At 48.0% G+C, this 27,677-nt stretch overlaps 1 protein-coding gene across 3 annotated transcripts in view; it reads left to right on the top strand.

Annotated features, from left to right (window-relative positions):
* LOC119436165 (solute carrier family 12 member 4) overlaps positions 1–27,677 on the top strand; it is a 394,931-nt gene that overhangs the window by 226,953 nt on the left and 140,301 nt on the right. For all 3 annotated transcript variants that reach the window (XM_037702933.2, XM_037702932.2, XM_037702931.2), the window contains one exon: positions 15,692–15,774. In XM_037702933.2, coding sequence (XP_037558861.1) covers positions 15,692–15,774 — 83 coding nt within the window. The remainder of the gene's footprint in view (positions 1–15,691; positions 15,775–27,677) is intronic.

Raw genomic sequence — 27,677 nt, 5'->3', positions numbered from 1 at the left:
TCTACAGCTGATTGGTTGATGCTTCCGTCCACTTTAAATCGAAGTGCTTCTGGAAGGTGTACATTACCTCCGGGTCTCACTGGGTGAATCCATTCGCATTCCATTAGCATGTGCTGAGTGGTCTCCGGATTTTTGCTGCAGCATACACATGCCTTATCTTGTTGCAAATATTTGCTCCGCTATGTTTTTGTCCTTAGGCAACCAGCTCGAGCCTCAAATAGCGAGGCACATCCCTTTGTGTTATCGTACAGATTTTCCCCTCTAATTTCTTTCTTCTCATTCTTGTAAATCTCCATGGTCTTTATTGTTTCCGTTCTTTGCATCCAATTCGCTGTCTCTGTTTCTCTTACTTTCTTTATGCTGACTCCTTGTTGTTTATTTACACTTCCAGTTACCCTGTAGGGTAACCAACCGGGCTCAATCCTGGTTAACCTCCCTGCCTTTCATTAAATCATTTTCTCTCTCTCTCTATTTCTCTCTCTCTCTCTCTCTGTTACCCTGTACTTGGTTGCCAACTTTCTTAACCTCTTCCTGCATTGTGTCCACGCTTTTCAAATACAAATACTTGTGCACTTTAGCCGCTCGTTTATTTTGGTCCACGTTCCTGAGTCTTTCTTCAAAGCTACTTTTACTCTGCGTTTCTTTGACTTCAAAAGGGGCCCAACTCATGTCACCCTGCACGGGCCTCATTTGTGGTTTTGCCGTGGGCTCCCCAAAGCCAACCGGCCTACCGATCTTTGGTTAACTTCCAACTCCGGCAAGATATCCGTTTTGAAGCAAAGAATGGCATTTGCTAACGCTAGCGCTGGCACCATTTCTCCTTTCCATACTCCACGCACCACCTTATATTTATTGTGGCCCCAAAGTGCTAAATGTTTCATTATTGCTGTATTCCGCTTCCTTTTTATTTTCAGATTATCTTGGCGGGTGCTTAAATAAGTTTTTTTTTTCTTCGTTTATGTATACGCCGAGCTACTTATAGTGCTGGACTATGGGTATGACTTGCTGTTGAATTGGCACCACGTAATTACTCGTCTCTTCCTTAAGGATCATAATTCCCGATTTCTCTTCGCTAAACTTAAGGCCTGGATTTGTCGCTGCATTGCCACAGACATTCGCAAGTGTCTGTAAATCTCTTGTATTGTCCGCTAGTAGGACTAGGTCGTCCACATACATCACTCCGGGGACCTTCTGTTGAACCATTTCTCCGTTACGCTCGAGTATCTACCACGCCGTACACCCTGCGCTGCATTGCTATAAACGCCCACACTGCGATCAATGCTCAACGCTTTACCACATGGTATGGTGATACCAAGAGAAGGGAAACGCAGTCGAGGACGGCAGAAAACTAGGTGGGGTATGAAGTTAGGAAATTTGCAGGCGCAATTAAGTTGGAATCAGCTAGCGCAAGACAGGGGTGATCGCAGGGAGATGCCTTCGTCCTGCAGTCATTTCTCTCTCTCTCTCTCTCCATAACGCATGTAGGATAAATCAAACCCTAATTCGCTGTTTTCCATTCGTCTTTCTATGCCCTTAACATAAAGCGTGAACAACAATGGAGACAGAGGACATCCTTGCCTCAGTCCGTGGTAAATTTCCGCCACTTTATTCCATTTTCGGCCTTCCCATGCAACCAGAAGGAAGCATAGCACGCCGACTCTTGGCGACGCCTGTGGGCTGCGGTGTCGTGGCGTCCAGCGCGAATACTCGCGGCTCGGCCCGTAAACTGCGCAATGTGCGTACCCTGCTGGTCCACCAGTGCTGGTCCACCAGAGCATAAGGGGGTCTGTCTCGCATGCTGTATATTACTTTTGTTTTTCTTTTTAAACAGTCCCAGCACTCGCTTCTAATCTGGCAGGGTAAAATTTGTATCAAAATCTGTGTAATAGATTAGACTACGTTGTATTCCACGTACTAAATAATAATTATTGTTCGTGGACTGTAACGCGCAAATTTCACTTAATGACTAAACTCATTGAGTTAGCGCACCGTGCGCTTCCTTTGAAATTACCGCCGTTTTCAGTATAGCAATCCAGTAGTTAGAATTATGTCTCGCTGCTTTTATTGATATGGTGCACAACCGAAAAGTATAAAGTCCCCGTATTGCGGCCTTGGTGGCATACACGGTTAAATGTGCTTCCACATTTAATCTGTTAACACGCGCAAATTAACCGACAAAACCGTTCGTGGCCGCTTCCGGCGGAAAATTATTAGACATGGTTGTAGTGTTAAAGGTTGACCATCAAGGGACGATGATAAGCTACGTAATTAATGGTGGCAGTTTTTCCTGTCACCGTTATTTTTACACCAGGTCGGCCTGCAAACACGGCCCGACGGACAGCGGACGTACCATGCATGGCTTTGCTTCAGCCACCATTTCCCGCAGGCAGTTATCGTTGCGAGAAACTGACCGGAAACGACAAAATACAAAAGCTGTGCGCACAAATTGAACCGCGTATGGAAAGAACACCCGCAAAACAAACAGCAGCCCAACAGCGTTAGAATCTCATTTGTACTTGCGTGGAACGTTTCTAAGTTACAGAAGACCGCGGGCACGCTATTTATGCTGATGTGGCCGTCGCATGTGGCTTTATATGTGGTCCTCTGCGAACCAGAGGTGCACGTTTAGTTGGTCTTTTCCTGTACCGTATGCACACTAACCTCGTCCACTCTGCGTCGGTGGACGTCCTCCTCTTCTTTCCGCGGTGTGCTCACTAATAATCTGCGTCCACGCGCACGGTGGCGCGTGTGCTGCGGTTAAGCTCAATTAAACCGACCAGACTAATTCGTTATTGATCAGAACGCGTGGACATGGGATCCACTGGCGGCGCTGCAGGCCGCGCAGAAACCTCACTCGCACTTCCGCTTCGCTTTTCTCTCTCTCTCTCTCTCTCTCTCTCTCTCTCTTCTTGGCCTCCGGGGCTCCTCATCGCTACCGTCCATCCGCATTCTTTGTGCCGTTTTGTATTAGGCCCTTGTTATTAGGCGAGAACTGAGATCAACTTCGCTGCGTGTCGGGTCCGCCATTGCGAACAGAGGAAATCAATGTGCATCGTATATACCTGTGCTATCATGAAGGCTCGTCGTAATTCGGTGCACAGACGCACAGAAGTCTCTATGCCTTTGCAGTGTCTGATCACAAATGTGGGCACGTCGGGTTACGCCAGTCCGGCGTCAACGGAAGGGTTTCAGTTGAATTACAATTCCGTCGACGTGGAGATGATTAGAAATGGCGTGTATCAGTTGTCGGCGTGATCTGCCGCGCTCTGCGATGTTTTCGTTATGTCTATCGAATAAATGAGCACGTCGTTTGATGCTTTTCTATGGCGTGACGTAGTGATTACTGTTCAAGAGCTTTATTGGCTAAGAATGTGGGTCACATTGCGGGTTGTCTCCTAACGTGCCCTTCTCGTGGCGCAAGTTCATCATTGTTCCACTTTCGGCAGCAAGGGTGTTGCTCACTGAGCGCATATCATCACAGTTTTCCCTTTGCTATTGTCATGTATAAACGCTATGGCAAACATACGACGCCTTACCGCTGTTCCAAAAAATGTTTCGCAACACTGATTCCCTCGATTCTTCAAAGGTTTATTCACAAAGCAATGAACTCGCATCCTGCACCAACAAAACATGTTCTGCAGCATTCCGTAAATGTGTTCATAAACATCTGTGTCGCCAAATGATGTGTTACACTCCACCGACGGCAACATCGGTGCATGCGGCCAACTTTTTCCATTTAATGGAAGAAGTTGGCTTCGTGTCGTTAAACTTTGCCGTCTTTAAATTTAAACACTAACCAGAAGCACTTTATAAAACTGTGATATCGATTTTTGCTGCAGAGTCATGCAGTTGAAAACTTGCTGATTGACATTTGTTTTTGTTTTTTTTTATTATTTACTTTTCTTGGCACTTTTCATAAAATTTTGTACCTCTTAACTAAAGATTCTGCGACCGTCAAGAATTCTAGTTTTTTTTTTTTTTTTCTTAAATGGGGGTCAACAGGTTTATTGAAATCGTTTCAGCGTTTTGCCTAATAAGTTTGTTTCTCTATTTCACTGATATTTCGCCTTCCTCGACCGCAAGGGTCCGTTGTTGGCGGCTGCTTTCTCGTTTTTTACCTGTAGATGAAGATTCCGTCTAGACGTCTCCTTGTTCTGTTATCTCGAACGTCCTCGGAGCCTCATTCGTTATATTCGAAAGGGTGGAGCTAGCCCTGACTATTTCAGTCTAGGCGACAAATTGCTCCGCACGTCAAATCGCACACACTTCCCACGGTATGCCTCGAGAGTTGTTGCGATTTGAGGTGTGTTTTATTTTCAACGCTGTTGCGAAGAAATGCGCAGGTTTTTTTGCCAAGCTCCAAGAATGTGTTTTATGACGAGTTTTCAGGGCAATGTGAAAGGGGCCGCTGCCAACACATTTCTCGTACGTTCGCACACATTGTTATCCAACCATTTACGCTCGATTTTATATCACGCTATTTACCGTGTCTCGAGCTCCATGCAACACGGAGGACATTTATTTATTTTTCGCTGCCGTCCTGTCGCGGCAACATAGAGCTCATCTATGTTCCCGTCGGAAATTTCCGCTGTGTGCTAGAAGTCGTAAAGTGCCGTCCAGGGAGCGTTCTACCGCAGGAATTTTTAAAAGGGGTTTAGTATAGGGCTGTACGAATATTCGAAACTTTCAAATAACGAATCGAATATTGTCCTATTCGATTCGGTCTTCGAATCGAGTAGCCACTCTTCGTAAATGCAAATATTTTTCTAGTACTTTTCGAATATTTCAATACGTCAACTGTGCCCAATTAAACATAAAATTGGGCCAAAAGTACGGTAAGCTTTCACCCCAGTGGGCATAGTATAGACATAAAACATCAGACCTTGCGTAGTGGGGCAGGCTACGTCGATTAGTTAGCCATACTTTACATGAGGCTATACAGCGGTAATTGGCACTCTCTGAAGAGTTCAGTGCATGCGAAGAAACTACGCGTTTGCTCCTAAGGCTCCATTTGTGCATTTAATTAACAATGCTTCATAACGAAGTATGTAATGACAGAAACTTGCTGACTTTAAGAATACTAGGATGTGAACATCGTTTACATTAATTGTGATATCGACTGTTCATTATTCGAAAACTGTTCGATTCGATTCGCTTCTGGCGCCATTCAACTCGTATTCGGGATTCAGTCTCAAAATCACTATAGTCACACGCCCCTAGGGTTTAGTAATAGCCAAAATAGAAGCGAATGAAACGTTGTGAGGCCGTGGTGGCGAGCAGGCGGGCTACTCGCCTCGCAGCAGAGGCTCTCTCTCTCAATGTCTCGACGAGCGCCCGCGAGCTGCATGCATCTCCTGCCAGCTCCTACATCGGAGCCGAGGGTATACGTGACGTTCTACGTCACGACCTTCGACCCCCTCTTTTTCAAACATGAAATGTTTTAGATGCGAAGCATCTTATGCTCGGGGGCTATGTCACTCCCTCCCTCCCTACCTACCTACCTCCCTCCATCCATCCAACCGCCGTGCGTCCACAGCCCTACTGCGCATGCGCATCCTCCTCCCCCTCATCTCCTCTCCTCTCGGCATTCCTCCTCTCCTCTCCTCTCCGACGCTCCTCTCCTCTCCGGATTGCGCAACGAACGGCAACACCTGCGGCTCCGTGCACGATAATGCGAAGCAGCTTAGGTTAGAGGCGCGACGGTAGGCGCCCCAGAGGCACCGGCAACAGTCACCAACGCCGCGCGCGTTCGGTGCGAACGCGGGCAAAACGCCGACGGCGTCGACAACAGTTCTGCGCGTTGCTGGTGCTGCTGCATGTCCAAATTTATACAGCTGATAAAACTACCTTGAGTCGACCCCATGGCTGCTTCGCATACTACTCAGGGTTCCCCTACGGGAAGATGGTGTATTTTTTTTTAGCTCCCGTTGTCGGCGACCTTCAAGTGACCTTGCGCCAATAGCCAGCGCCTTATCCGGGCATCGTTGCGAGAACAAAACGAGATCATCCGGACAACCTGTCAAAAGTTAAGAAAATGCGGTCTCTGGCCCCCAACCCTTTGTGCAGGACCGCATTACATACGCTAGTTACTGCCCAAACAAGTTACAAAAGATATTGCTTCCGATTTATTCCTAATGTTTGTTCACAGTGTCACTCAAGCTGCAATTTCTAGTGCGCAGAAGTTCTGTTTGTCATTTCCGATAGCGACGTTCAAAAGGCAGATACAGGGCACCATACACTTGATTGTCATCTTTCGGCGCTGAGACAGGGTTGCCTTTGCTCTGTTCAACGCCAGTCGTCTGTGAGTTCCGCGGCGCGGGTTTTGCGGCGCCTCGAGAGATGGCGCCACGCTGCGTGAACAAGCCGGCAGCGTCCGGCGCGCCGCGGACACCTACTTAAGGCCGCACATTTGCAGCCGACCACTTCGACGCGACGAGAAGGTTGCGACAGACGCTGAGCGCGCTGCACATTTGGAAGAAGAAAAGCGGTTGAAGGCGGCGGCACCACAGGCAGCAAACGACTCCATGTGGTAGCCATTTCATGCTTACATCCACTCTCGATTACGCGAGAGCCTGTAACTTTTCTCTCCCTTGCTACGCAACGCATTTCCAGAGGTGGTTTTCCACGCTTAGCGTTTCGTGGGGATCCCCCAATTGCTCGTGCTGCTATTTGCGCGCTGTAGGCGCTACGCCTGTGACCTCATCTTCACTGGTGAGGAGAGTGACTTTTTCGGAAATAAGAGCGCGCTAGCTTGTTGTTTGTTTGTTTGTTTGTTTGTTTGTTTGTTTGTTTGTTTGTTTGTTTGTTTGTTTGTTTCCGCAGCGTACATATCGGTGCACTATACTTTGCAGGCACGATCGTCACCGCGTGATCTACGCACCGCGCCTGTCCGTCTGTGATTCCCGAAACTGGCGAGGGACACTTTAAACGTGAAACGCCTCGATCCTTCATCCCGTTCGTTCTGCAGAATAATCAGTGCCCGGCCACACAGCATTCAGATTTGTTGCATACCTTAAAAAAAATTATCCGTGCCCTGAGCATGTTTTCTCGCCATCCGAATAACGGTAAACGCATAACATGCTCAAAGCCTCTCGCACTGTATTTTGTTTTATTTATTTTTTCTTGCTTGATTCTGCACGGGCTCATTCCTTCGCAAAACGGCACTTTCGGGTGCCTTTCAAGATCGGCGTGCCGCGCTTCTGTGTGTGCGAGATTCTTTTTTTTTTAACTTTTTTCAGACTTCCGACACGATAAATCAGGTCCCGGCGCCGGTTTCACCGGCTGCACGTCGCGCGTGACATCTTTGCTTCGAGAATTAATGGCCCGAGCCGCTCGCAGCCTCCTGCCTGGAGCCAGCCTGCGCGCTCCTGAGAACGCTGATGAAATACGCGTGGGTGCCGGACGCCGCCACGGAGAATGTTGGAGCTCGAGCGGCGGCGATCCCTACACGCCGCCCGCAGCGCAGTGGAAAGAAAGAACGTGCACGTCAGCGTTACGACAGGGAGCAACAGCAAGAGTGGCAAAAGGAAATGCTGCAAAAAGGGGGGACGAGGGGAAGTACGACATTTATGAATCTTTAAAATCAGGCTCCTTTCTATTCCTCTGTTTACACGTGAACGCCTTCCTATAATTTCCACTGGGCTGCCGGCTACACACGGCCTGTTCATCCAAGCGATCAATCAAAGGCTCGTGTGCTCCTGAGGAAGCAACACGAAATGGTACATAAAGAGAGAATAGGAGCGAAATAGAGAGAAAGGCGTGTTTAAAAAAAAAGCGCTAGGTTGGTCATAAATCGATAAACGGTTAAAGAAAAAAAAAAGCCAGCCCTTGCCAGCCCAATGCGGGCTTACCAATGGCAAAACTATACAATTTTGGTGTGTGGTTTTAACGACCTCGTTTTGCCGTAAATAAAGTTCTCTCTCTCTCTCTGTCCGAGGACGTGTGAACTCATAAGCGTACGTGCACCTCGAACGCCAGTAATAGGCCAACATGGGTTGTAATAATACACATAATTTGATCTACTCCACGCGCGGGTCAGCCGAGGCCTATGTCACCCTTGCAAAATCGTCTGCTAGCTTTGTGTCAAACATAGCCACCACTGAAGTAAAACTCATAATTTCGGTGCACAGTTTCCTTTTTATTAGGAAGCTGCAATTGTTTTAGGCTCGTGATAACGCGATGCACTCAAGCGATGATAAGGCTCACGGCTGGCAGAGTAGCAGGGGCGCAAGGTGTGCGTAGCATTTGATATAACTGACAGGCTCCCGTTATTCGTTTTTTTTTTTTTTTGCTCGTATTTTCACTCTCCGACGAGGCCAGACGAAGAGTGCCGCAGTTGTGCTCATTGTGTGACCGCTTGGAGCAAACGAAAGCGACTAAAAGTTCGTGAGAGCGCAGCGACCGGTCGTGTTTGTCGTCTCTTCTTGTGGCCGTGTTTAGCTGCGCTGTGCCAGATAACTTTCTCGCCGGCAATGCTTATCCTCGCGGTGCTGGGCATCTAGACGTGCGCGTGTGTCGTGCTTGTCCAGGAGGAGCGTGCGCCGACCAGCAATGTGTCGTCCAGCAGGCCCACGAAGCGGCCGCCAGGCATTCCCTGTCGGTCCCTACGTGGGAGACGCCCACTACGCCCTAAGCGCGTCCTACAGGACCCAAATAAAGTTTGTCCAGTCCAGTCCAGTGCGCGTGCTATTTGTTGCGAAATTTCAATTCTCGTTTCACTTGAAGTAAAAAGACCGGAATTTATTCCGAATTGAAAATTGGACGGCTTATTCTCATCACCTTGCTCGCACCAAAATCTTGAACTCTCATTGCCTCTAGCTCTTTTCTGCCCGAGCGCGTTCCGCCCCTCAGCAGCAGACCGTGGTTTCGTGTTGAGAAAGCCCCGTGGGGCGGGCGAAGCCGGCATTGTGCAAAACTCGCTCTACTCCGTTCGCCATTCACATCGCCCATCTTGCACGAAAAAAACAAACAAAACAAAACAAACCATCCTTGTCCTCCAAGAGAAGCCGCTGAAGACACATTATTCCGTCTAGAGACGCGTCGTCGACCGTGCAGAGCCATTCGTAACACGGATGGGCTTCTCCCGAGCGTCTCCACACACCGTAACGGAATCGCAGGCAGCAAGCAGCCGACCGTGCACTGTGCCGCAGCTATCTTCGCCGCGCTTTCAGTCGTCGGTCGGATAAGGTTGCGTCGACGGAGGAGGGGTGGCCGATCAGGAATCGCGTTCTCCCCTGTCTGGCCTGCCAGCAGCCACTGCGCGCACACGCAGCGAGGAAGAGAGTCGCGAGCGAGGCTCCCGTGGTCCGTTGGCCACGATGGCGTCGCCTCGAAGGTTACGATCTCGCTGATGGCGGTCATAAAGCGGCCGCCGAGCCATTGCGCTCCGACGCCATATTTTTATCGCCGTCCAGGGCCGTCTCCCCTGAAAAGGAACGGAATTCATTTTTCACGCTCGTAGGGCGCGGTGTTCTCTCCCCGTTTCGGCCACGTAAGTGCGGCACTCCGTCTGAAAAGAGCTCATCTTTACTCCGGCCCCGCGCCGAACAGAAGAGGCCGGGCTACTCGCGATGCGTTCGGTCTGCCGAGAGCGCCACGAGGATATTTGGCTCCACGAAGGATCCAATGGGAGGGGGGAACAGGCTTGCAAGAACTGACCACGGCTCGCCGGCTCGCCTCGTATCCTCTTGTTACTGTTTCCTTTTTTTTTTCTTTTTGGAACTGCATTTTCATTTATTTATTTATTTATTTATTTATTTATTTATTTATTTATTTATTTATTTATTTATTTATTTATTTATTTATTTATTTATTTATTTATTTTTATCATTCACAGAAGGCGAGTAATCTATCGCACGCAAAGGCGGTGAGGTCGCATTAAAGTTTTCCGTTCGCGGATTGAACGCTGGCTCGCGCTGCTATACTGCACGAGCACTGACTCTTCGAGCGAGCGTTTAATAACAGTGACGACAGGGCTGCCATACGTTGACTCAGCCTTGATAAGTGAAAGTGGATTGGCTCGCCATTGCAGGAAAATGTCTGTCGTATGACACAGGGCCCGTGTATAGTTTCCGTATAGTTCTCTTCCAATGTGCGCTTCCTAGTCAGTCCTGTCCAGCTGATGAATTTGCGGCCGACTGTGGGAGTGGCCGTCGTTTCTGACAGCTCGCTCCCACTCGTCCTCTCCCTGCCGTGTTTGCCGACTAGCCGACAAAAGAACTTGCCGGCGAGCGGATGCTAAAAAAAAAAAAAAAGTATGTCCAGTACCAGCACCGGCATCGCTGGCGCCGCCGCAGTGAAGATAGGCGTCCTATTGCGCTCTCGTAATTAAGCTCTGCCTGCGAGCGCATCTGGCCTGCGGCTAAGCCAACTTCGAATGAGCGCGCCCGCTGCATATTCATTCTGACCGCTCGGCGGGATTTCTTCCCGAAGAGCTCCGATGTCCGCTCCTCCATTATTCGGAGCCATCGAGACGACAACGCTATCTAAGTCTATACCCACACTGGCGGCTGCGGACGCAATTTCAAAGCGCGGTTCCTCTTGTAGAGACACAAAATCGGACCGCGCAACCGACAAGGCGTATAACCTTTCAGTCGGCCTCACCCGAAAGCGACTAATCGGACACGTAGCGAAAACCTTGCAGTCGCCGCTCTTTCTTTCTTGGCGCATAGTGCCTTCCATTTAGCACTGGCGTTCTCGCCCGTTATTGTGCGCAGCGGTGTTTCTCAAGAAATTGCCGATTGCCCAAATCGACCAGCAGGAAAGCGGCAACACTGCTCTCGCAACCGCATTGCCTCCGCAGCTGCCAATGCGTCTCGGGCTGCGGCGTTGCGTGCAGGGCGATGCCAGTGCCCTTTGTTTCGCCACGGTAGCTGCTGTGCCTCGGTGGGCCTTTGAGACGGGCCCATTTGTGTGGCGGCATCTCCAAGCCATTCCCACTGCTTACCACCTCCGCGCATGAATGTAAAACGAAACACTGCTGCACCGGTTGCTGCCTTGTAATCGCACGCGTCTACATGCGGCGCAAAAAATGCGAAGCTAATTGCGTCGTCTGCTATTGCTCTAATTTTGCCCTGTAAGGTCGGTACGTACCATACACCCCAAGTGTCTGCGACGAAGCCGTTACGATATTCAAGGTTGTGACACGTGCAGAAATGAGCGTACCAAGGGCAATGGAGTTTTGAAGGCCCCGCTCGATTCACTTATAGAAAACACCATCTAAAGCATTGCCAACAAAGACTCTTCTTCCCCCCCCCCCCTTTTTTTTTTCTTTCTTTTTTATAACAAAAGCTAGTCTGACTATGCTTCGTTTCAAGCGCAGGCTTGGAAGTTTTAAATTGTATGGTGTAGGTTTGCACTGGTACGCCATATAAAAGTTGCTATTCACGCTCCTATCTCGAGCGAAGCTTTTTTGTATTCAAAGAAAGCAAAAAAGAGAAAAGAAATGAAAAGCTACAGAGAATTTCTTTATCCCGCTGGTGTTTGGGAAAATTATCGCGAGCTGATTGAAACCAACGAGCTTGCGACGCGCACGAAAGCTTTTAATGAGCGGCTGGCCAGTTCCTTGAAGGCGCCTGAAACGTTTTTCTCGTCTCGCGATACCGCGGTCTCATTGTGTGAGAGCGTCGCTTGCGTTCTGTCGTTTCATTCCAGCGGGCCGTCTGCCTATCGCTAATTATACGGTTGTTTCTTTATTCTTTCGTTTTTTGCCGCGGTGAATTAAAACTTGAACTGTGTTCGCACTTTATTTATTTTTATTACATTATTCTCCTCAATATTGTTTGCACTGCGCTTAGCTACTGGTATCGCCCATCGTCTTTGTCTCTTTCAAGATCAAAACAAAAAGAATGAAGTTCGAGCTTGAGTGCAAGTGGGCACCTTCCGATACATAACTATTCATTGAGACCATTCTTCGATCAAGAATGGCTCTTTCTGGGCCTGAGTTGTGAAATTCTGAAACACGGGAGCGAGGAACCGGCAGAGTCGACAGCACTTAATGCACTAGCATATTGGTGGCCACTTTTCAAGGGGCGCATATTAATTATGAGGTTTGGTGCTAGAACTGGCGGCAACCAAAGGCTGCGGGGGTGGCCAGGGGCCAGGGAGCTCTGTTACGACCTGAAATGGTCCTTGTGTGTGTTTTTTTTTTCTCTTTTTTTTCATTTTTTTTTTCATGTACAGTTATTTTATCACAAGAGCATACGCCTACCTCCCTGGTTTTCTAGTAAAGCATCAATTCGCTGAGCTTACTGGAGCATGCATAGTTCGAAAGTCTGTGTTTCTTTGTGGCACCAACATTGCCTGCTTCATGTAGTAGACGTACCTAGCGCGCGGGATGTCTAACAGTGAAGTTTGCGGACATTGCATAGCGTGTGCCATGTTGGTTGCGCTCTTTTGCGCATTTGCGTTCGGGTCATTTGTGTTCCCCGAGAACGTCGCGTGGGAAATGTTCGCAGGTTTCGAACCTAATTATGAATCTGCGCTGTGTGAAACGTCTTGATTGTACCTCTGGGGGTGCCTTGTCGCTTTTCGCGCTGAAAGCTTTGCTAATTCAATCCATCTTCGTTCCTGCACTGTGCAAAAAGAGCGCCAATACTCGTTTGCCAGCGCTGTCTGTTTTCGCTTCTCCGCGTGGTTGTAAATGATGTCAGAGATTGACAATCATTGCATTGAACGGCGAGAAACCACGCGAATGGGAAAAGCTAGCCGGTTCAGACCTCAGTCAGCGCACGCATGCTTTCTCTCTCCAATCCACGCAGTTGAAGACACTATGCATAAGCACGTAGTGCATAACACGTAGGACGAAATGCGTGGGTCTTCTGATATCAAATGAAAATGCAGCAGCTCGAATGCTGGTCGGATGTGCGCATGATCTGGGAAATGGTTTCCGACGTGCCACACATTCAGACCTGCGACCTTCGTAATGCATCGCGCCCAAGATGCGTCTCTTCCAACGGTCTATGTACTATATACTCAGAGAAAACACGGGGAATGCGGGAGATGTAAATTCAAGACGATGAGCAACACGACAACAAGGTGAGAGCAGGAGCCCCTACTCTCACCTTGTTCTCATATACTGTACTCAGTTTCTCCGTTTCAAACACAGCAGGCAACGCTACGAAGCCTACAGAGACCTCTGACTGTTCGCGCCCGCGACCAAAAAAATAAAAAATAATGCGTCACGTATGAAAGAAAAATATAGGTACGCGGCGTTTAATTGGGTGTAAAATGAAGCGTCATACCTTTATGTTGAAACATATGATGCGTATCAGTTGCATGAAAGGCGTCGGAGATGTGAACCCATTTATCACCAAACAAGCGGAGTTATTCCGTAAAAAAACGTCGCAGATCAGAAACAGTTGCACCGCGAAACGTGCGGAGTGAGACCGCACTACTTGCGTAGCTTTCGCAGCGTTACCTGCTAGCAACAGTGCCAGCTGCCAACTCTGCACTTCGCTTCTTATGACAGTACAATTCTTCTGTTTAGAGGTACCGAACTGCTAGGGCCAAGGCGTGGGCCCCCGCACTCTCGTTTTAAATTGATGGTTGGGAGAAGATGGGAGGTGGAGAAACGAGGCGTCGTGGTCTTCCAGTCTGGAAGGCGTCGAATCTACCGGCGCCTCCGGCGTGTGGCGCTCTCTAAAATTCACTTAGCTGCGCTAAAGTCTTCGACCCTTTGGAGTCAGTCCGTCACCATTTTTGGTTCTACTTCGTCTTCTTTTTTTTTTTTTTTTCCCTCGGGCAATATTGCCTACTGCCCTTAGGAGACGGGTGGCTTTGCCTTTATACGCGGATCGCGTGCATAGTTCTCCGCACAGGCGCAGCATCTTCGTTCCAGGGATTATTCCCGTGGACTTTCTCCTTCTTCGCAGGGTTGCGCCTCCCTCGCGGGGTTTTCTTAGTGGGGTGCAGACCCTGGCGTGACGGCGTTGAGTCGTTTAGCAGACGCACCGCCGCTGTCCTGCTCCCGTCATGCTAATGGGGCTTAACGAGCGGAGACGCCATTACCGCTGCCCTGGGGCTTCGCTTTTCTCTTGTGCTGCACTTCTGGGTCTTATTTTGTACGTGCCGGCGCGCGGTCACTGTGCCCGCAGCCCCTGACGTATGCGTTTCTTTCCTTTCTTTCTTTCTTTCTTTCTTTCTTTCTTTCTTTCTTTCTTTCTTTCTTTCTTTTGCATTCCTGTGGAAGAGCGGCCTTGAAACGCTTAATCTTAATGCCCCGCATGGTACTCTGCGCTCGTGGCTGCTTGATCTCGTGAACGTACTTGTTTCTGCCCCCCCCCCCCTCACTTTATTTGTTTGTTGCACCCTGAATTTTCTTTTATTTCGTTCGCCTGAGTGCATTAAATAGCTCCTGTCTGGTACATATCTCGTTCGCTGTCTTTTATCTCCTGGAAGAAACTGGAGAAGCGTACCAACTTGCGTTACCAAACGACCCACTTTCTCGCCTCGGAGTATCTCTTCCCCCTCACTCACTCACTGTGACTCTTTTATTCTTTCAATAATTCATCAGTAACGCTGCTAGTGCATAGTCATGGCGCCTTGTGAAACCTGGCACAGCAACTGCCCCCATAGCGAGCCTTTTTCAAACCATTTAGGGGTAACGTTTCACACAAACACTGCATGAGGCGCCAGTAGTTTCTGAACGTTTTCTCTCTTTTTATACTGGTTGACTCAAGAACTACCATCGCCTGTATTGCAGGTACCCTAGCGGTGCATGACAGATTCGAAAAGGGCTTAGTACCGTTAAGAAGATGAGCGTCGCCTAGTGCAGGCAACGGCAGTATATGGATATCCGCAGTTGACTGCGTGTCTACATGCAAAATTTTCCATACCTTTGCGCAAGACTGACGATTCATGCCGTGCTATACGGTACCGCTCAAGCGTCAGCCGAACACCCGTGATGGTCGTCAATAGCCAACTTTTGCTCCCCGTGTTGCCGTGCCACTGTAAGGTGCGCTAATTTTAGAGGCAGCCATGTAAGTTGCAAAACTTGAGAGAGTTTTCCTATTCGTTTTCTTTTCGTGTCGTTAAATACCGGCTGAGGCTATACGCGAACCATCAGGCGGCCACGGTCGAGCGAGCAGACCCGCGGTAATGTTCTCCCGGCAGCCTGGCACGTAAATAAATCATAGTTGAGCAATTGCTCAGCGAGCGTGCCCGAAGATGTATGCGCGACGAATGTTCGCCCATCGTTCGTAGTGGCCAACCGAACACGTCTGGATCAATACTTAACGAACTTGGGCTTGGTATGGGGCCGTGTGGATTAACGAGCTGCAAACTTTGCTTTGTTTCTTACTTAAATACGCGGCGTTCTTTCGCCGTCTAAGATCCACGAGGCTTTTGCCGCGATCTTGTGGCAGCTACGGGCGCTTGCAGCCAGTATATATGTATAACATATGGTAAAGCGTTCGTCATCTTGATAATCATGTTCTTTTTTCTGTCTTTTTCCTTCTTGTGACCGCCCCATTCTCTCATGGTTGCTAATGTTTGGTAAGGTTTATTGAAGACGAGTTTGTGCGTTTGTTGACGATGCGGGCTGAATTTTTTTTTTTTTCTTTGTTTCGTTTTTTGTTTCGCTTTGCTAATTTGTGCGTTTGTTGGCGATTCTGGTTGGAATGTTTCTCTTGTTATCTTTTATGCCGCCTGCGCACTGATGAAAGCTCCTTTTCTTTATTATTATCTTGTGCAGGTGACTCTGCGCAGTGCGACGAACGGCCAATCATCCAGGATGGCGGCATGTCCAGCTATGAACGGAACCTGTACCTTTACCACGTAAGTGCGCTATTCCTGTTCATTGTGTGCTAGTGTGCAAACGAGCTTGTGCTGAGCGTGGTCTCTGACCACGCGGCGTCAATCTGCCATCACGCGGGCGCATTTTGAGTGCATTTTCGTTTCTTTCGCAGACGCGGAGCTATAGTCAGGGTTCGCACAGCCCCTTGAAATCCTTGAATATCCTTGATATTGACAGTATAAGTTCAAGGGCCCTTGAAACTACTTGAATACCCGTGGGCTCCTTGTAATCCTTGAAAATCCCGTGGGATTTGTTCCGCTAGAGGAAATTAACGATGTACCTCCGCAAGTCATGCTGATATTTAAGGCCCTTTCGCTTACGAATGCCCATGAAAACAAGCTGTGTTGACTAAAGGGCAACATCAGGAAGTTTCGGTTTTAAATCTCGCAGCCCCTACGTCGTCTGGCAACTAATATGCATTGGAAATCCCATCCAATCCAATGCGAGACATATTGCTCGCTCGGCTTGCGTATAGTGCCTAGAATATACTCTAGTGTGCCGTCCACCGAGAGTCTCCAACGCGGGACGGTGGCGCGAGCAGTGATGCCTGCCGCCGCGGGCCACCAGACGGCGATGCCTGTCGGCACCATGCTAAATCCTGCGGTGTTCGACTCGCGTTCGTTTGCGATGCGTTGATTGCTACGCGTCGATTGCAATGCTTAGTTCATTTCTCGCCTTGCTGCCGCTTTCGTTGCAGTCTTATTGTGAGTGGGTTTTTTGCATCTATGTGTGCACTCGTCTGTCTAAAGAAACTTTGAACAGGTCGCGAAACCGCGATTTCCCAGAGACGCGGAAAGAAACGGCTCATCTCATTACCCAGCGCGTCCGCAGACCCCGAACGTATTGCGGATTGGGACAAGAACATAAGAGGCAGATCGCCGGGCAAAGGGGGAGACTCGCGTCGTGTCTTGCCTGAAGTCCACCCATGTCTCAGCATGGTCCGGCACAGTCTCGAAGTGCAGCGCACCAAGCGGCCGGCGGCGGCAGACATCACACTCGGTGCCACCGCGACACCCGCTCTCGGCACACTAGTATGTGTCTTTTAGGTACTATAGTCGGGCCGTTTGTCGGCCTCGTGCGCGCCATTTCATTGAAGTTCGCGTTTGCGTTGTGTGTTTACTTTGACAAGATGCCAGGCGGGAAGTGCAAGTTTCAGCCTACGTGGCTGCAACATACGGACTATCGTCACTGGGTGAGACCGGAACCAAGCGATCCTTATCGAGCAATGTGCGCATTATGTCAGAAGACGGTCGACATTTTAACGATGGGGGAATCTGCCTTGAAGAGCCACCAGAAAGGCGAAAGGCGACGGAGTTTCCGTCGAACAGCCAAAGAAAAAGAAGCGGAGATAACAGCTCTTGAAAGAGAAATTAATACGAAAATAGGGCTCCTTTCCTAAGTCATGTGAGGAAATAAAATTACGCTAACACTCCTTGAATTCTGCCTTTTTGCATCCTTGAAATCCTTGAAATGTCCTTGAATTTCCAGCCAAATATTGTGTACGAACCCTGTATAGTTTTCTGATAAGTGTAAATTGCATGTGCTATCTTGCTCCGCCTTATTCCTAGTCATGCCAACTTTTTTGATACCGGCTCACGAAGCGAACTCGATTCGTTGCATTATACAAGAAAAAAGAAATGAAAAAATATGGTAATATAGATTTCGCAGACGGTAAATAATACTGCTAACTCTCTGAGGGCGTCGTTATTGAGACGCTGTTAAGTATGAAACGAGGGCTGCTCTTCTCTCTCTCTTTTTGTCAACGTGCTGTTTCCTGAGGAATCGTCAAATATCCCTGCGTATATGCCTTTTCAGGGGCACTAGAATAGCCCCCCCCCCCCTCCATTTTGATACGTAAACGTGTATCAACTTTGAGACTTCGCTGAGCAACAGTTTTTTTTTTTTTTTTTTTGCATCGCGTATTGGCGTAAAATATTGTTTGGAAGTAGCTAAAGCTATCTCTTTTTTCATTCATAATTATGTTGACCGACGCAAGCTATTACCAAGAGGGAGAGACGGGGTGGGAAAGGCAAGATGGTTAACCGGAAGCGATTCTATTTTGCTACCCTGCACTGGGGGAAGGTTAAGAGGAAATGAAAGATGGAAAGAATAACGGAGAGATGAAGCAAAGACACAAAAGAAAAGAGGAGGTGGGGAACGTCCGTGAGAACTATGCTCTCTCTAATAGGCCACTCTAACGCAACAACTTTAAGAGGGCCTTGACCGACTTGTGGTGTGACGATTGTATAGGCCGACGTTCCAGGACTGTCTGCTCCGAAAGCGGTCGTGGTCACACGCAGCACTATCTTTCCTTTTTAGGCGGAAAGCAAAGGATTTGCTTTCCGCAAATCCTTCCGAAACAGAACTCTCGCTGCAGTTGTGTAATCTTATGGAAGGTATACACGACAAGGGCAGCATCGTCTGACAAAAAGATGCGCGTGGTCGGTTTTCTGGCTGTGAGGCGAGGTAGTGGAAAGGGGCGCGAGCAAGGTGCCTGATGTGTGCTCTGAGCACTTCCATAACAATGTGAATCGTATCTGGCTAGTCATGCTAAATACCAATGGTTTCAGCTGTTGATGTACATCGTGGTAGCCCTAGACAAACCCTAAGCCACTGGGCCTGAACACTTTCGATTGTACGGCTGTTAGTTCTGCAGGTATTGGTCAGCACTGGCAAGCTGTACCTCGGATACCCGAGAAAGAGCGTCCTGTACTGTTGCATCATCACGTGTACTGAAATGTCCCAAGTTTTTCCTCCAAGAAACTTGAATAGATGAGATATGGCTGTCAGGCGCTTCCTTTAGGTAGGCCACATGGGGACTCCAACAGAAGTCATGGTCGATCATTAACCCCCAGAATGTGTGCGTCCAGACATATGGTAAGATATATTTTGTCCATCGATGGATATGGCGAAGAAAGTCATTGGTTTGCGGCTAAACGCTACCAATTTACATTTTGCTGTGGAAATATTGAGGCCTTGTTCGCTAAGGTACGTCGATATCAACGTCGCAGATTTTTGGAGCCTTGCGCGTACCTAAGGACGTGTCACGCCAGATGGCCAGACGTAGATGTCATTGGCATAGATCGACAACTTCACCGTATTTGTAAGGCTTTCTAGAAGACCATTGAACACAAGGTTGAATAGTGTGGGGCTCAAGACACAACACTGGAACTCCACGGTGTGTGTAGTGTTGAGAAGTTGGGCCTTCTTCGGTATTCAGAAAGAGAGGCCGCAACCGCATATGTAAATAACGGCGTGTAAAACGATAGAGTCGGCCACTGAAGCCAACCATTTCCAGAGCCTCAAATATAGCCTCATGAAGAACATTCTCATGTGCTCCTTTTATATCGAGGAACATGGCGACAGATAATCCCTTACATGCCTTTTGATGTTGAACGTATGTAACCAGATCGATGACGTTGTCATTGGAGCATCGGTGACGTCGAAAACCAGCCATGGCGTCTGGGCAAACTTCGTAGCGTTCCAGGTACCATTCAAGTCTGGCGAGGATCATTCGTTCCATCACCTTATCAATGCAATTAGCCAGCGCGATTAGGTGGTATGAAGTAATCTCTAGAGGAGACTTGCCAGGTATGAGGGGTGGTACCAAGCGGCTGGTCTTCCATTCTTGAGGAACACTTCCATCCTGCCAGGATTCATTGAAGATTGCAGCAGTGCACTTCGCGCCTGTTCCCCGGGATGGCACAATATACGGTAAGATACACCATCTGGGTCAGGTGATGACGACTGATTACACAAGGCAAATGCGCGTCGAGCTCTTGAGTGGTGAATGGCAGGTCCACGCGTGAATCCCGTACGTCCGGAGCGTGGTCAAAAGTATCTGAACTTGTGCCCGTTGACTGGCCTGCAATCATAGCACACAAATCTTCCGCTACATCGAGGTCATGTCGGCGTTGGAAGAGTGCTACGGCTTTGAATGGGAAGCGTTGTTCTGGAAAAAAACGTAGGCCTCTCACAGTTCTCCATATTTGAGATAGTGGCTTGTGGGGACCAAGAGACTCACAGTACTTTATCCATTGCTCGGACTCCAGTTTATCTATGCGACGTTGTATCATCTTTTAAGTGCGCCGGGCTGTCCTTAGATCGTGAATGGACTTCGTGTGTCGGTAACGTCGTTCGGCGCGGCGACGAGTCGCGCGAAGTCATTCCAACTCCAGGCGAAATTGTGAGTATTTCGGTGAGCACATGAGTGTGTGCACATAGCGCTCTGCGCCGCTTCTTTAATAGCTTCTTGCAGTCCAGAGGAGAAACCTTTCTGACAACCGTCCTCCTGTAGGTTTTTAAATACAGTCCAACCAATTATTCGTAGTGTGTTAGGCGGATGAGTGTTAGACATCCCGTTGATCTCAAGGTAAGTGGAGATGAGATCGCTGTCATGCGTCTTGATGTCCAAAAACCGCTTAACGCGCGTGGCAAAGCGTCGTGATACAAAGGTCAAATCCAGGCAACTGTTGTAAACTGTACCCCGTAGAAACGTATAGGACTGGTGTCATCCAGCAGCAAGGGGTCGTCGTCATCATCATCATCATCATCATCATCATCATCAGTCTATATTTTATGTCCACTGCAGGACGAAGGCCTCTCCCTGCGATCTCCAATTACCCCTGTCTTGCGCTAGCGTATTCCAACTTGCGCCTGCAAATTTCCTAACTTCATCACCCCTTCTGGTTTTCTGCCGACCTCGACTGCGCTTCCCTTCTCTTGGTATCCATTCTGTAACCCTAATGGTCCACCGGTTATCCATCCTACGCATTACATGGGCTGCCCAGCTCCATTTCTTCCGCTTAATGTCAACTAGAATATCGGCTATCCCCGTTTGTTATGTGATCCACACCGCTCTCTTCCTCTCTCTTAACGTTAGTCCTAAGAGGTCATGATCGGAGACAAATGAAGCGAGTTGTCGTCCCACTCCGTTGACTCTTGAGCATCTCCAAATCGTGTGGTGGGCATTAAAGTCATCGCTAATAATCCAAGGACCAGGATATGCTTTTATTATGTTTTCTAGACTTTTGATGTCAAACAGGCTTGGTGGAGATAGGCACGCACCCACGAGTGTAAAGGTGAGTTTTCTATTTTTAACGGTTAGGCAGACTTACTGATTGTCGTCTTGAGGTTGCACCAGCTGGGCGACGCAAGTAAGCTCACTACAAATAAAGAAGACGACCTTGCTACTTTCGTTGTTACTTGAGGACGTAATTGACTCGTAGCAGGAAAGTCTGTTTGGATGTGATAATTTTGGTTCGCAAATAACGATGACTGGAAATCGGTTAACGTACGAACTAGCGAAAATCAGCGATGCGAGATCTTAGACCTCTGGCGTTCCACTTGATATTCGATGCTTCTCTGACCTCCTTACGAAATGACTGGTGATTGTCAGCCGTGGCTTTACTCGAGGGTTGCTAGGACTGGGCTCGGCGACTTCAGCACTTGTAGTCCCATTCGAGTGGATGGAGTTTCGATGCTGGACAGCATTGCTCTCATGGCATCATTATGGACCGCAGCATCGGAATAATTTGGCGGTCTATTGTTGGCACATCATCAATGGAAGTACGCTCCGTTGGAGGCATCAAGCGTTTAGGCTTCTTGGAAGGCTGGGTGCTCGGGAGCGCCGGCCAGTCTCTCACAGGGAAGTCTTTTCGGTTTGAGGCCTCCTTGTGCTCTCGGGTCTGCTTGTGCTTGAAGCTGATCTCATTGGCACAATATGTGCATGAACTGCACAGCTATTACGAAGCGGTCGGAACTGGTACCGAGATGATGGTGCACCTTCGAGCGCTTTTCCTGTATACGTTCGCAGATGCACTGGAAAAGTGAAGCCGTTCGGGAACAACTTTTAATAATGCAGCGGCTGTCGTCTGCTTGTGCGAGTAATCTTCTAGAACGATGCGCTCTTGCTTCCGTGACTTGCTACAGTCTGAACGGAATCGTATTGTAACGGTGCTTCCCGTTGAGTGATATATATATTGCGTGCGTGTGTCTCAGTGAGCAGCGCATCTAGGGTTCTTGTCGAGAGGACATCATTTGGCTACGAGAATAACGTAAATAATATGATTAATAATCTGAAGGTATGCATCGTTATTTGCTGCGCAAATGATGTCTCTTCTCTTCGTTTTGTTTGTCTAACATAGAGTCTGAGATAGGCAGGTTATTTCGCTACTACCTCATCTTTGTGTACAGGGGCAAGACATCGCCTGGCCCAAATTATTCCCCTCTTTCAAGGCACATGCCCTCGCTCTGTTCCTATGGGCACCTTGCGCTGATGTTTTCCATATAGTTGATAGCAGCTCCGCAACCGCGGCTGTAACACACAGCCTAGCGAGTGGTGGAAGCAAAATGGGAGGCACGCGATAAACATTAGGCGTGACAACCCCGATCGGAAAGAGTGTCTGAGGTCTGCATGCTTGCGATCTAGATTAGAAGTGTCAATATTCCCGAGATTCAGCTCGGCAAACGAACAATGAAGCGCGGAGTGGGTCCTTGTCGTCTTTAATGTCGTCTCACTTTCTTCGCATACCTAGCGGCCGGCATCGGCGACACTGTGGTGATAAATAAAAGTGTCATAGAGCACCAGCCGGTACAAGGTGCCTGCATGTACTCTTAACGTTCAGATTTTACCCCGTTTCAGCAAAAAATGTACTTGTTGCGTAGATACGGATGTTTTTTTGGTTGTGTTTTATAGCACATTATTCGCGCCGACGGGCACTTTGACTGTGGAGAGATCACTGACGATCTATTTGTTACAAAATAATAATAATAATAATAATAATAATAATAATAATAATAATAATAATAATAATAATAATAATATAATAATAATAATAATAATAATATAATAATAATATAATAATAATAATAATAATAATAATAATAATAATAATAATAATAATAATAATAATAATAATAATAAAATCGCAAACATTCTAATTAATTATTCCAGGCCACATGTCGCAGTTACGGAAATGAAGCCGCTGCGCAGGCATGTTTACATAGCAGGTACTCCGAGATTAGTACCTATTCTGAGATATGCGTTCGCAAGTTTGTGGCAAGATGTGTCTGCGCTCACTTCTCGATTTCCCAAAACGCCTTATTTGCGTGCTGCTGCATAGCCCGCTGCGGTTGCTCAATGGCCCTGGGCTGCTAAGCACGAGGTCGCGGGTTCGATCCCGGCCGCGGGGGGCCGCATTCCGATGCAAGGAACGCAGTGCGGAAAGCAAAAAAAAAAAAAAAAAAAAAAAAAAACCTCGTGTACCGTGCATTGGGTGCGCGTTGACGAACCCCAGGGATTCAGAGTTAATCCGCTTTCCTCCACTTCGGCGTGCCTCATAGCTCACTATTCTGGACCGCATAACCATACTGTAACAGCTGGTATTACAAGTGATCAACAGCGGGCGAACAGGGAATGCGCCAGGCTTGAGCCAACGCTTTCACAAGGGCTTCGTCGGGGCCTTGACGCGAACACAAGTCCCCATGTCGAAACTTTGGGTCCAGCTTCCCTTCGCTTTCGACCGCTTCAAGGCTTCACTTTCCTGTGAGCCTTTGTGTCTTCTTTGGACTGGTATTACGAGGTAACCTAATGGTACCGTACAACAATCGGTGAAGGGAACAGGGATGCCGTTGATGCTGATTTTTTCTTTCTTTCCCTTACGGCAATGCGTAGAGGATAACGACGAGCGAGAATGCTTCACAGAATTATCGTCCTCGTCTTGTTCCACTGCTGTTAGGAACTTTGCAATGTTCCGTTTGTAGTTCGCCCAAACGCCCGCGAATAGAAATGTTTGACTTGCTATTGAAAGCGCAGCACGTGAACAGACCTTTTTCCGGCAGGCGAGTGCCACCAACGGCTCCCCAATACGGGAAATGTGTGCACGCCGAAAAGACGGGCGTCGCACTTTCGCTTTCCTCCTGTGCCGTATACGAGCACCAGGAATAACTCGAGCAAGTTTGACAAGGTGATGCATGTTGCCGCCTAATTCAAACAAGAGATTCTTGGTCGTCTAGAGTGGACGGCTTTTCGCTTCTCTTCGGTTCCCATCCGTCTCGTGTTTCCGCGCGCCACAGCTGTCGGGCTAGCTGAGCTGGGAACCTCCTTCATCTATTTAGTCCACACACCCTTCTACACTGACGAATGCTCGGTGGTTAGCAAAATTGGCCTGCAAAATTAGGCATATTAAACGTGATTGGGCAATGTACAGATTGAATGCTAAACCCAGTACATGCTCCACAGCGGCAGGAGCAACTGTCAGGTAGATTTCGTTTATGGTCCACCTTGTTTAAACACTGCGTTTTTTTACCAGTGCACATTATTTCAAAGGCAGAGCCTTCACTTCAGCTTCTCGCACAATGTTTTTTAAACCTGAATAAAAACAATTCATTTCGCCCTGTGCTTGTTGTGCGGTAATGTAAAGCGATATGCATTTCATAATTATGTTTAGCGTCACGGCCGAGAGTGAAAATGTAAACTTTATCCCAAAAAGAAAAAAAAAAGAAAGAACATAATAAAAAAGACCCTACTAACTTTTGATGTAGTACGGCTGATTAAAATCACTTTCAAAAAGATTTTCACCGCGGAGCCACAACCTACTTCACTTGTGACTGATGCGCTCAAATGAAAATGGTGTTGCGAGCTACTTCCTAGTTTCGGTGAATCGCGGCACACGAACGCAATATTGGGAGTACACGTACTCTAAATTCGATCATAGTACAATGTTTTCTTCGTGGAAGAGAACGGAATGTGGGCAAAATATTTTTCTTTCTTGTTTTTACCTACAATTAAGAACACATGTGCTATGACCGAACAACTCATCGAGCAACCAACCGTCGACCACCCTGGCCATTCCTAAAACAGTAGAACCCCACACTGTATATGCGCTCCTCTTATCAGACCACAGTGACAGTAGAGGAGCGATAAATAAGTTTTCTTTTAGGAAGCCAACGGTCTATTTGGCTGTTTACGTAGCCCTCCGCGAAAGGGTGGCCGCTCTGTCATTTCCGCACTGACTGCGTTATTCTCTCACATTTCTTGCATAGAGATACAAATGTATATAAATGTAGATTTTCGTGGGCATGGGTACTTATGTCGCGAGGAGCGTCAAGAAAGCCTCGTTCTCTTCGTTTCGTGCTCCCGCGGCGCCAACGCTGTAAACAGGTGGCCGGCGCCCGGGCAAGCCTGCGCGCTCCACGTGCACTCTTTCCGCATAGTGCGCCGTGAGGCCGAGGGGCGCTGTGAGATTGCCATAGAAAGGTCTTTTGCGCTCAGCACGGCGAAAGCGCGAATGTTAGGCGAGAATCTCCATGGCGTGGCTGGTAAGGGTCTTCTGGTTAGCAGCCTCCAGACAATACCTAAGCAGACGACGCGTGCACCTGGTGGTTGTCGCTATGACGTAAGTCGCAGAATCCGAGATTTTTTAGCGCGCCCCGTGCAGGCGCGGTTGCCGCCTTATCGCGGAGGTCATTCCGAGCAGCCGCGAAGTCATGCGTCACTTCCCGCGATCGGTAATGGCGCTTTTTTTTCTTTTTTTTTTCACTTTCGGCATTTAAAAAAAAAAAAACGGCTGTTCTTGCGTGCTTTTCGTGACGCTTTTCGCGGTCCTATTTCAAACGTGAAACTTCGCACCGAGGCTCCTCTATATCTACACTATCTTGAACTACACGTTTTTTTTGCGCAGTTCAAAATTTCGTGGCAGTTGGCCTTTAAATGCAAAAGGAAAAAAAAACGAAAAGCGAAACTCGTGGTCGTCCGTAAAGGCGGCATCGTGTTTCTGTCGCGTCGATCTAAGTGAGCAGGTTTATTTGCGTTGCCAGACTGTCGAAACACCCAGCGAGCTGCATTTGGTAGTCCGTGCTGAATGCCATATCCGAAGGAATACGCTGATACTGTTACTCTTCGAGAAGTGTCATCGTTCCGGTCCTAGTAAGTACGGGCTGTAGAAGGCGTTACACAATGACCGCGCGAAGGATTTCGAGAGAGCGGTCCTATATGTTACATCTTTCTTTTCGCGTCCTTCGCACGACGTTGGCGACGATCCTGTTTGGCTCTCGTTGAATAATTTATTTCCTTCCTTGCCGCGTACTCCTTGTACGTTGCGAAGCGGCTTTCTTTTGTTTACAGGGACAGACTGTGAGTAGGTAAGGGTACAGAAAATGCTGCCGGCCGGAAATTGCGTAAACTGCTTTGCAGACAGGACAACTTCTCGAACGCATGAAATGGCCTCCCTTTCTTTATATTTTTTTTTTCAGGAATAAGAAAAAGAGGAGAAGTCTGTATTCGATCACAGTGGTATGCAGCATAATAAGGTTGGCCGAAAGCCAGTACGTGTCATGGGGATCGTGACGAGTTCAGTAACCGTTGATGTCGCTTTGCGGCGTAGGCGGTATCTTTGCCACGTGCGGTGAGACAAGTAAACGACGGCAGAATTCAGGGCTGACCAAGTTACGGAACCGTCCTTAGTGTATGTGGATATGCATGGTGTCACCATAGTTTCCTTGGTATGTGTCCGAGTATGCTAAGAAGCGTGAAGCTTCGAGTGCTTATATTTTGGAAGTTCGCATGAATACAGGAGGTTCATCCGAGGTATGGACGTCACTGAATTGCTGTGTCTAAAAAGTAGGGAAGAGCAATACGGGAGGAAAAGAGGAATAGACGACTACTGGCATGCGAAGGCTCTTGAATTACAAAGTTACTCTGGGGCGCTGCGGTGGGGTGTCATTGCGATTCTGGGATGGGGTGCCATTCGCGAACATAATAAAAGTAGAGCAGAAGCAACCTATGTCAACATCTACGCCCGCAAGGTACACAACAAGCTACAGTAGCGAACTAAAGTGCTAGACCACTGAATGATTAAAAAAGTTGTTCGTGTTCGACGTGATGCAGCGCAGCACAGCTACGTGGCTCTTGGGCTCCTGGAAATGTTCGCACTGCTCCAGCTTCATGTGCGTTTGGCGGAAGAGTAGCGGTAGTTACAGTCTCTTGAAAGAAATATGGTCCCGACACTTTGCAGAATAGAAACTACTTGACGCTTGAAGTCTAACTACGGTACTTCAGCATCGCTTTATTGAAAAACCACGGCAACAAAACGGGTGCTTTCATTGCTTGCTAAATCTTTTGTGCTTCAATGCATAAAACGACATTTTGTTAAGAGAGTAACTGGAACGCCAATGCATTTCTCCGCAAAGTTTGGGAATTAATATCTCGAAACTGATGTCATCCTGAGAATTCGTTCCAAGTGCATCCGCCTTGCGAACTTCACGGCTAAAATTTGTAAATTGCAATATGGGCCATAAGGTAATTAGTTAAAAACTTAATTAGTGAATTACTGTTCATTAGTCGATTGTGCATTTTTTTTAGCAAGTAATGTCCGCCTCTTCGAGTAGACCAGCTCATGAACTAGAATTGTGCTATCTGCCACAGGCAACCTTTTAAATATATACAGTGTTCACTGAAACAGCATGTATAAAGCCGGGAAGTTCTATTCTGCTGGCCGCATATGTTTAACGGCCACATGGATTTCCGGGTCTGCTATAGGACTTACTATGTGACCTATACAAGGCTTGAAATCGACATCGGTGATAGGCGTTTGTTTTGCGCTTTCTGCGTGGGAATGCAGTGCGCTACGTTATGTTAGGGTCACTGCGGCGAAGTATCTGGCTTTTATATTCGCACACACTCCTAAATTTTGTTGGTATTATCTGGCGTGCACAAACTCTTCTGTGAGGTCGGGCCACTGCCGTCTTGTTCCAGTCACGTTGAGCGCAATACGAAGATAATTTATTACAAAATACGAGGAAAATAATTTTATTACGCATGTTCTGGGATTGCCCAGGTCTCCAAAACACCCGTAACCTTCATCGTTCCCCTGCAAAAACTCTG

This window comes from Dermacentor silvarum, chromosome 1 (assembly GCF_013339745.2).
Source record: "Dermacentor silvarum isolate Dsil-2018 chromosome 1, BIME_Dsil_1.4, whole genome shotgun sequence".
NCBI lineage: Eukaryota > Metazoa > Arthropoda > Arachnida > Ixodida > Ixodidae > Dermacentor > Dermacentor silvarum.
The sequence above is the reverse complement of the archived record's forward strand: the minus strand, read 5'-3'. Positions and strand labels throughout refer to the sequence as shown.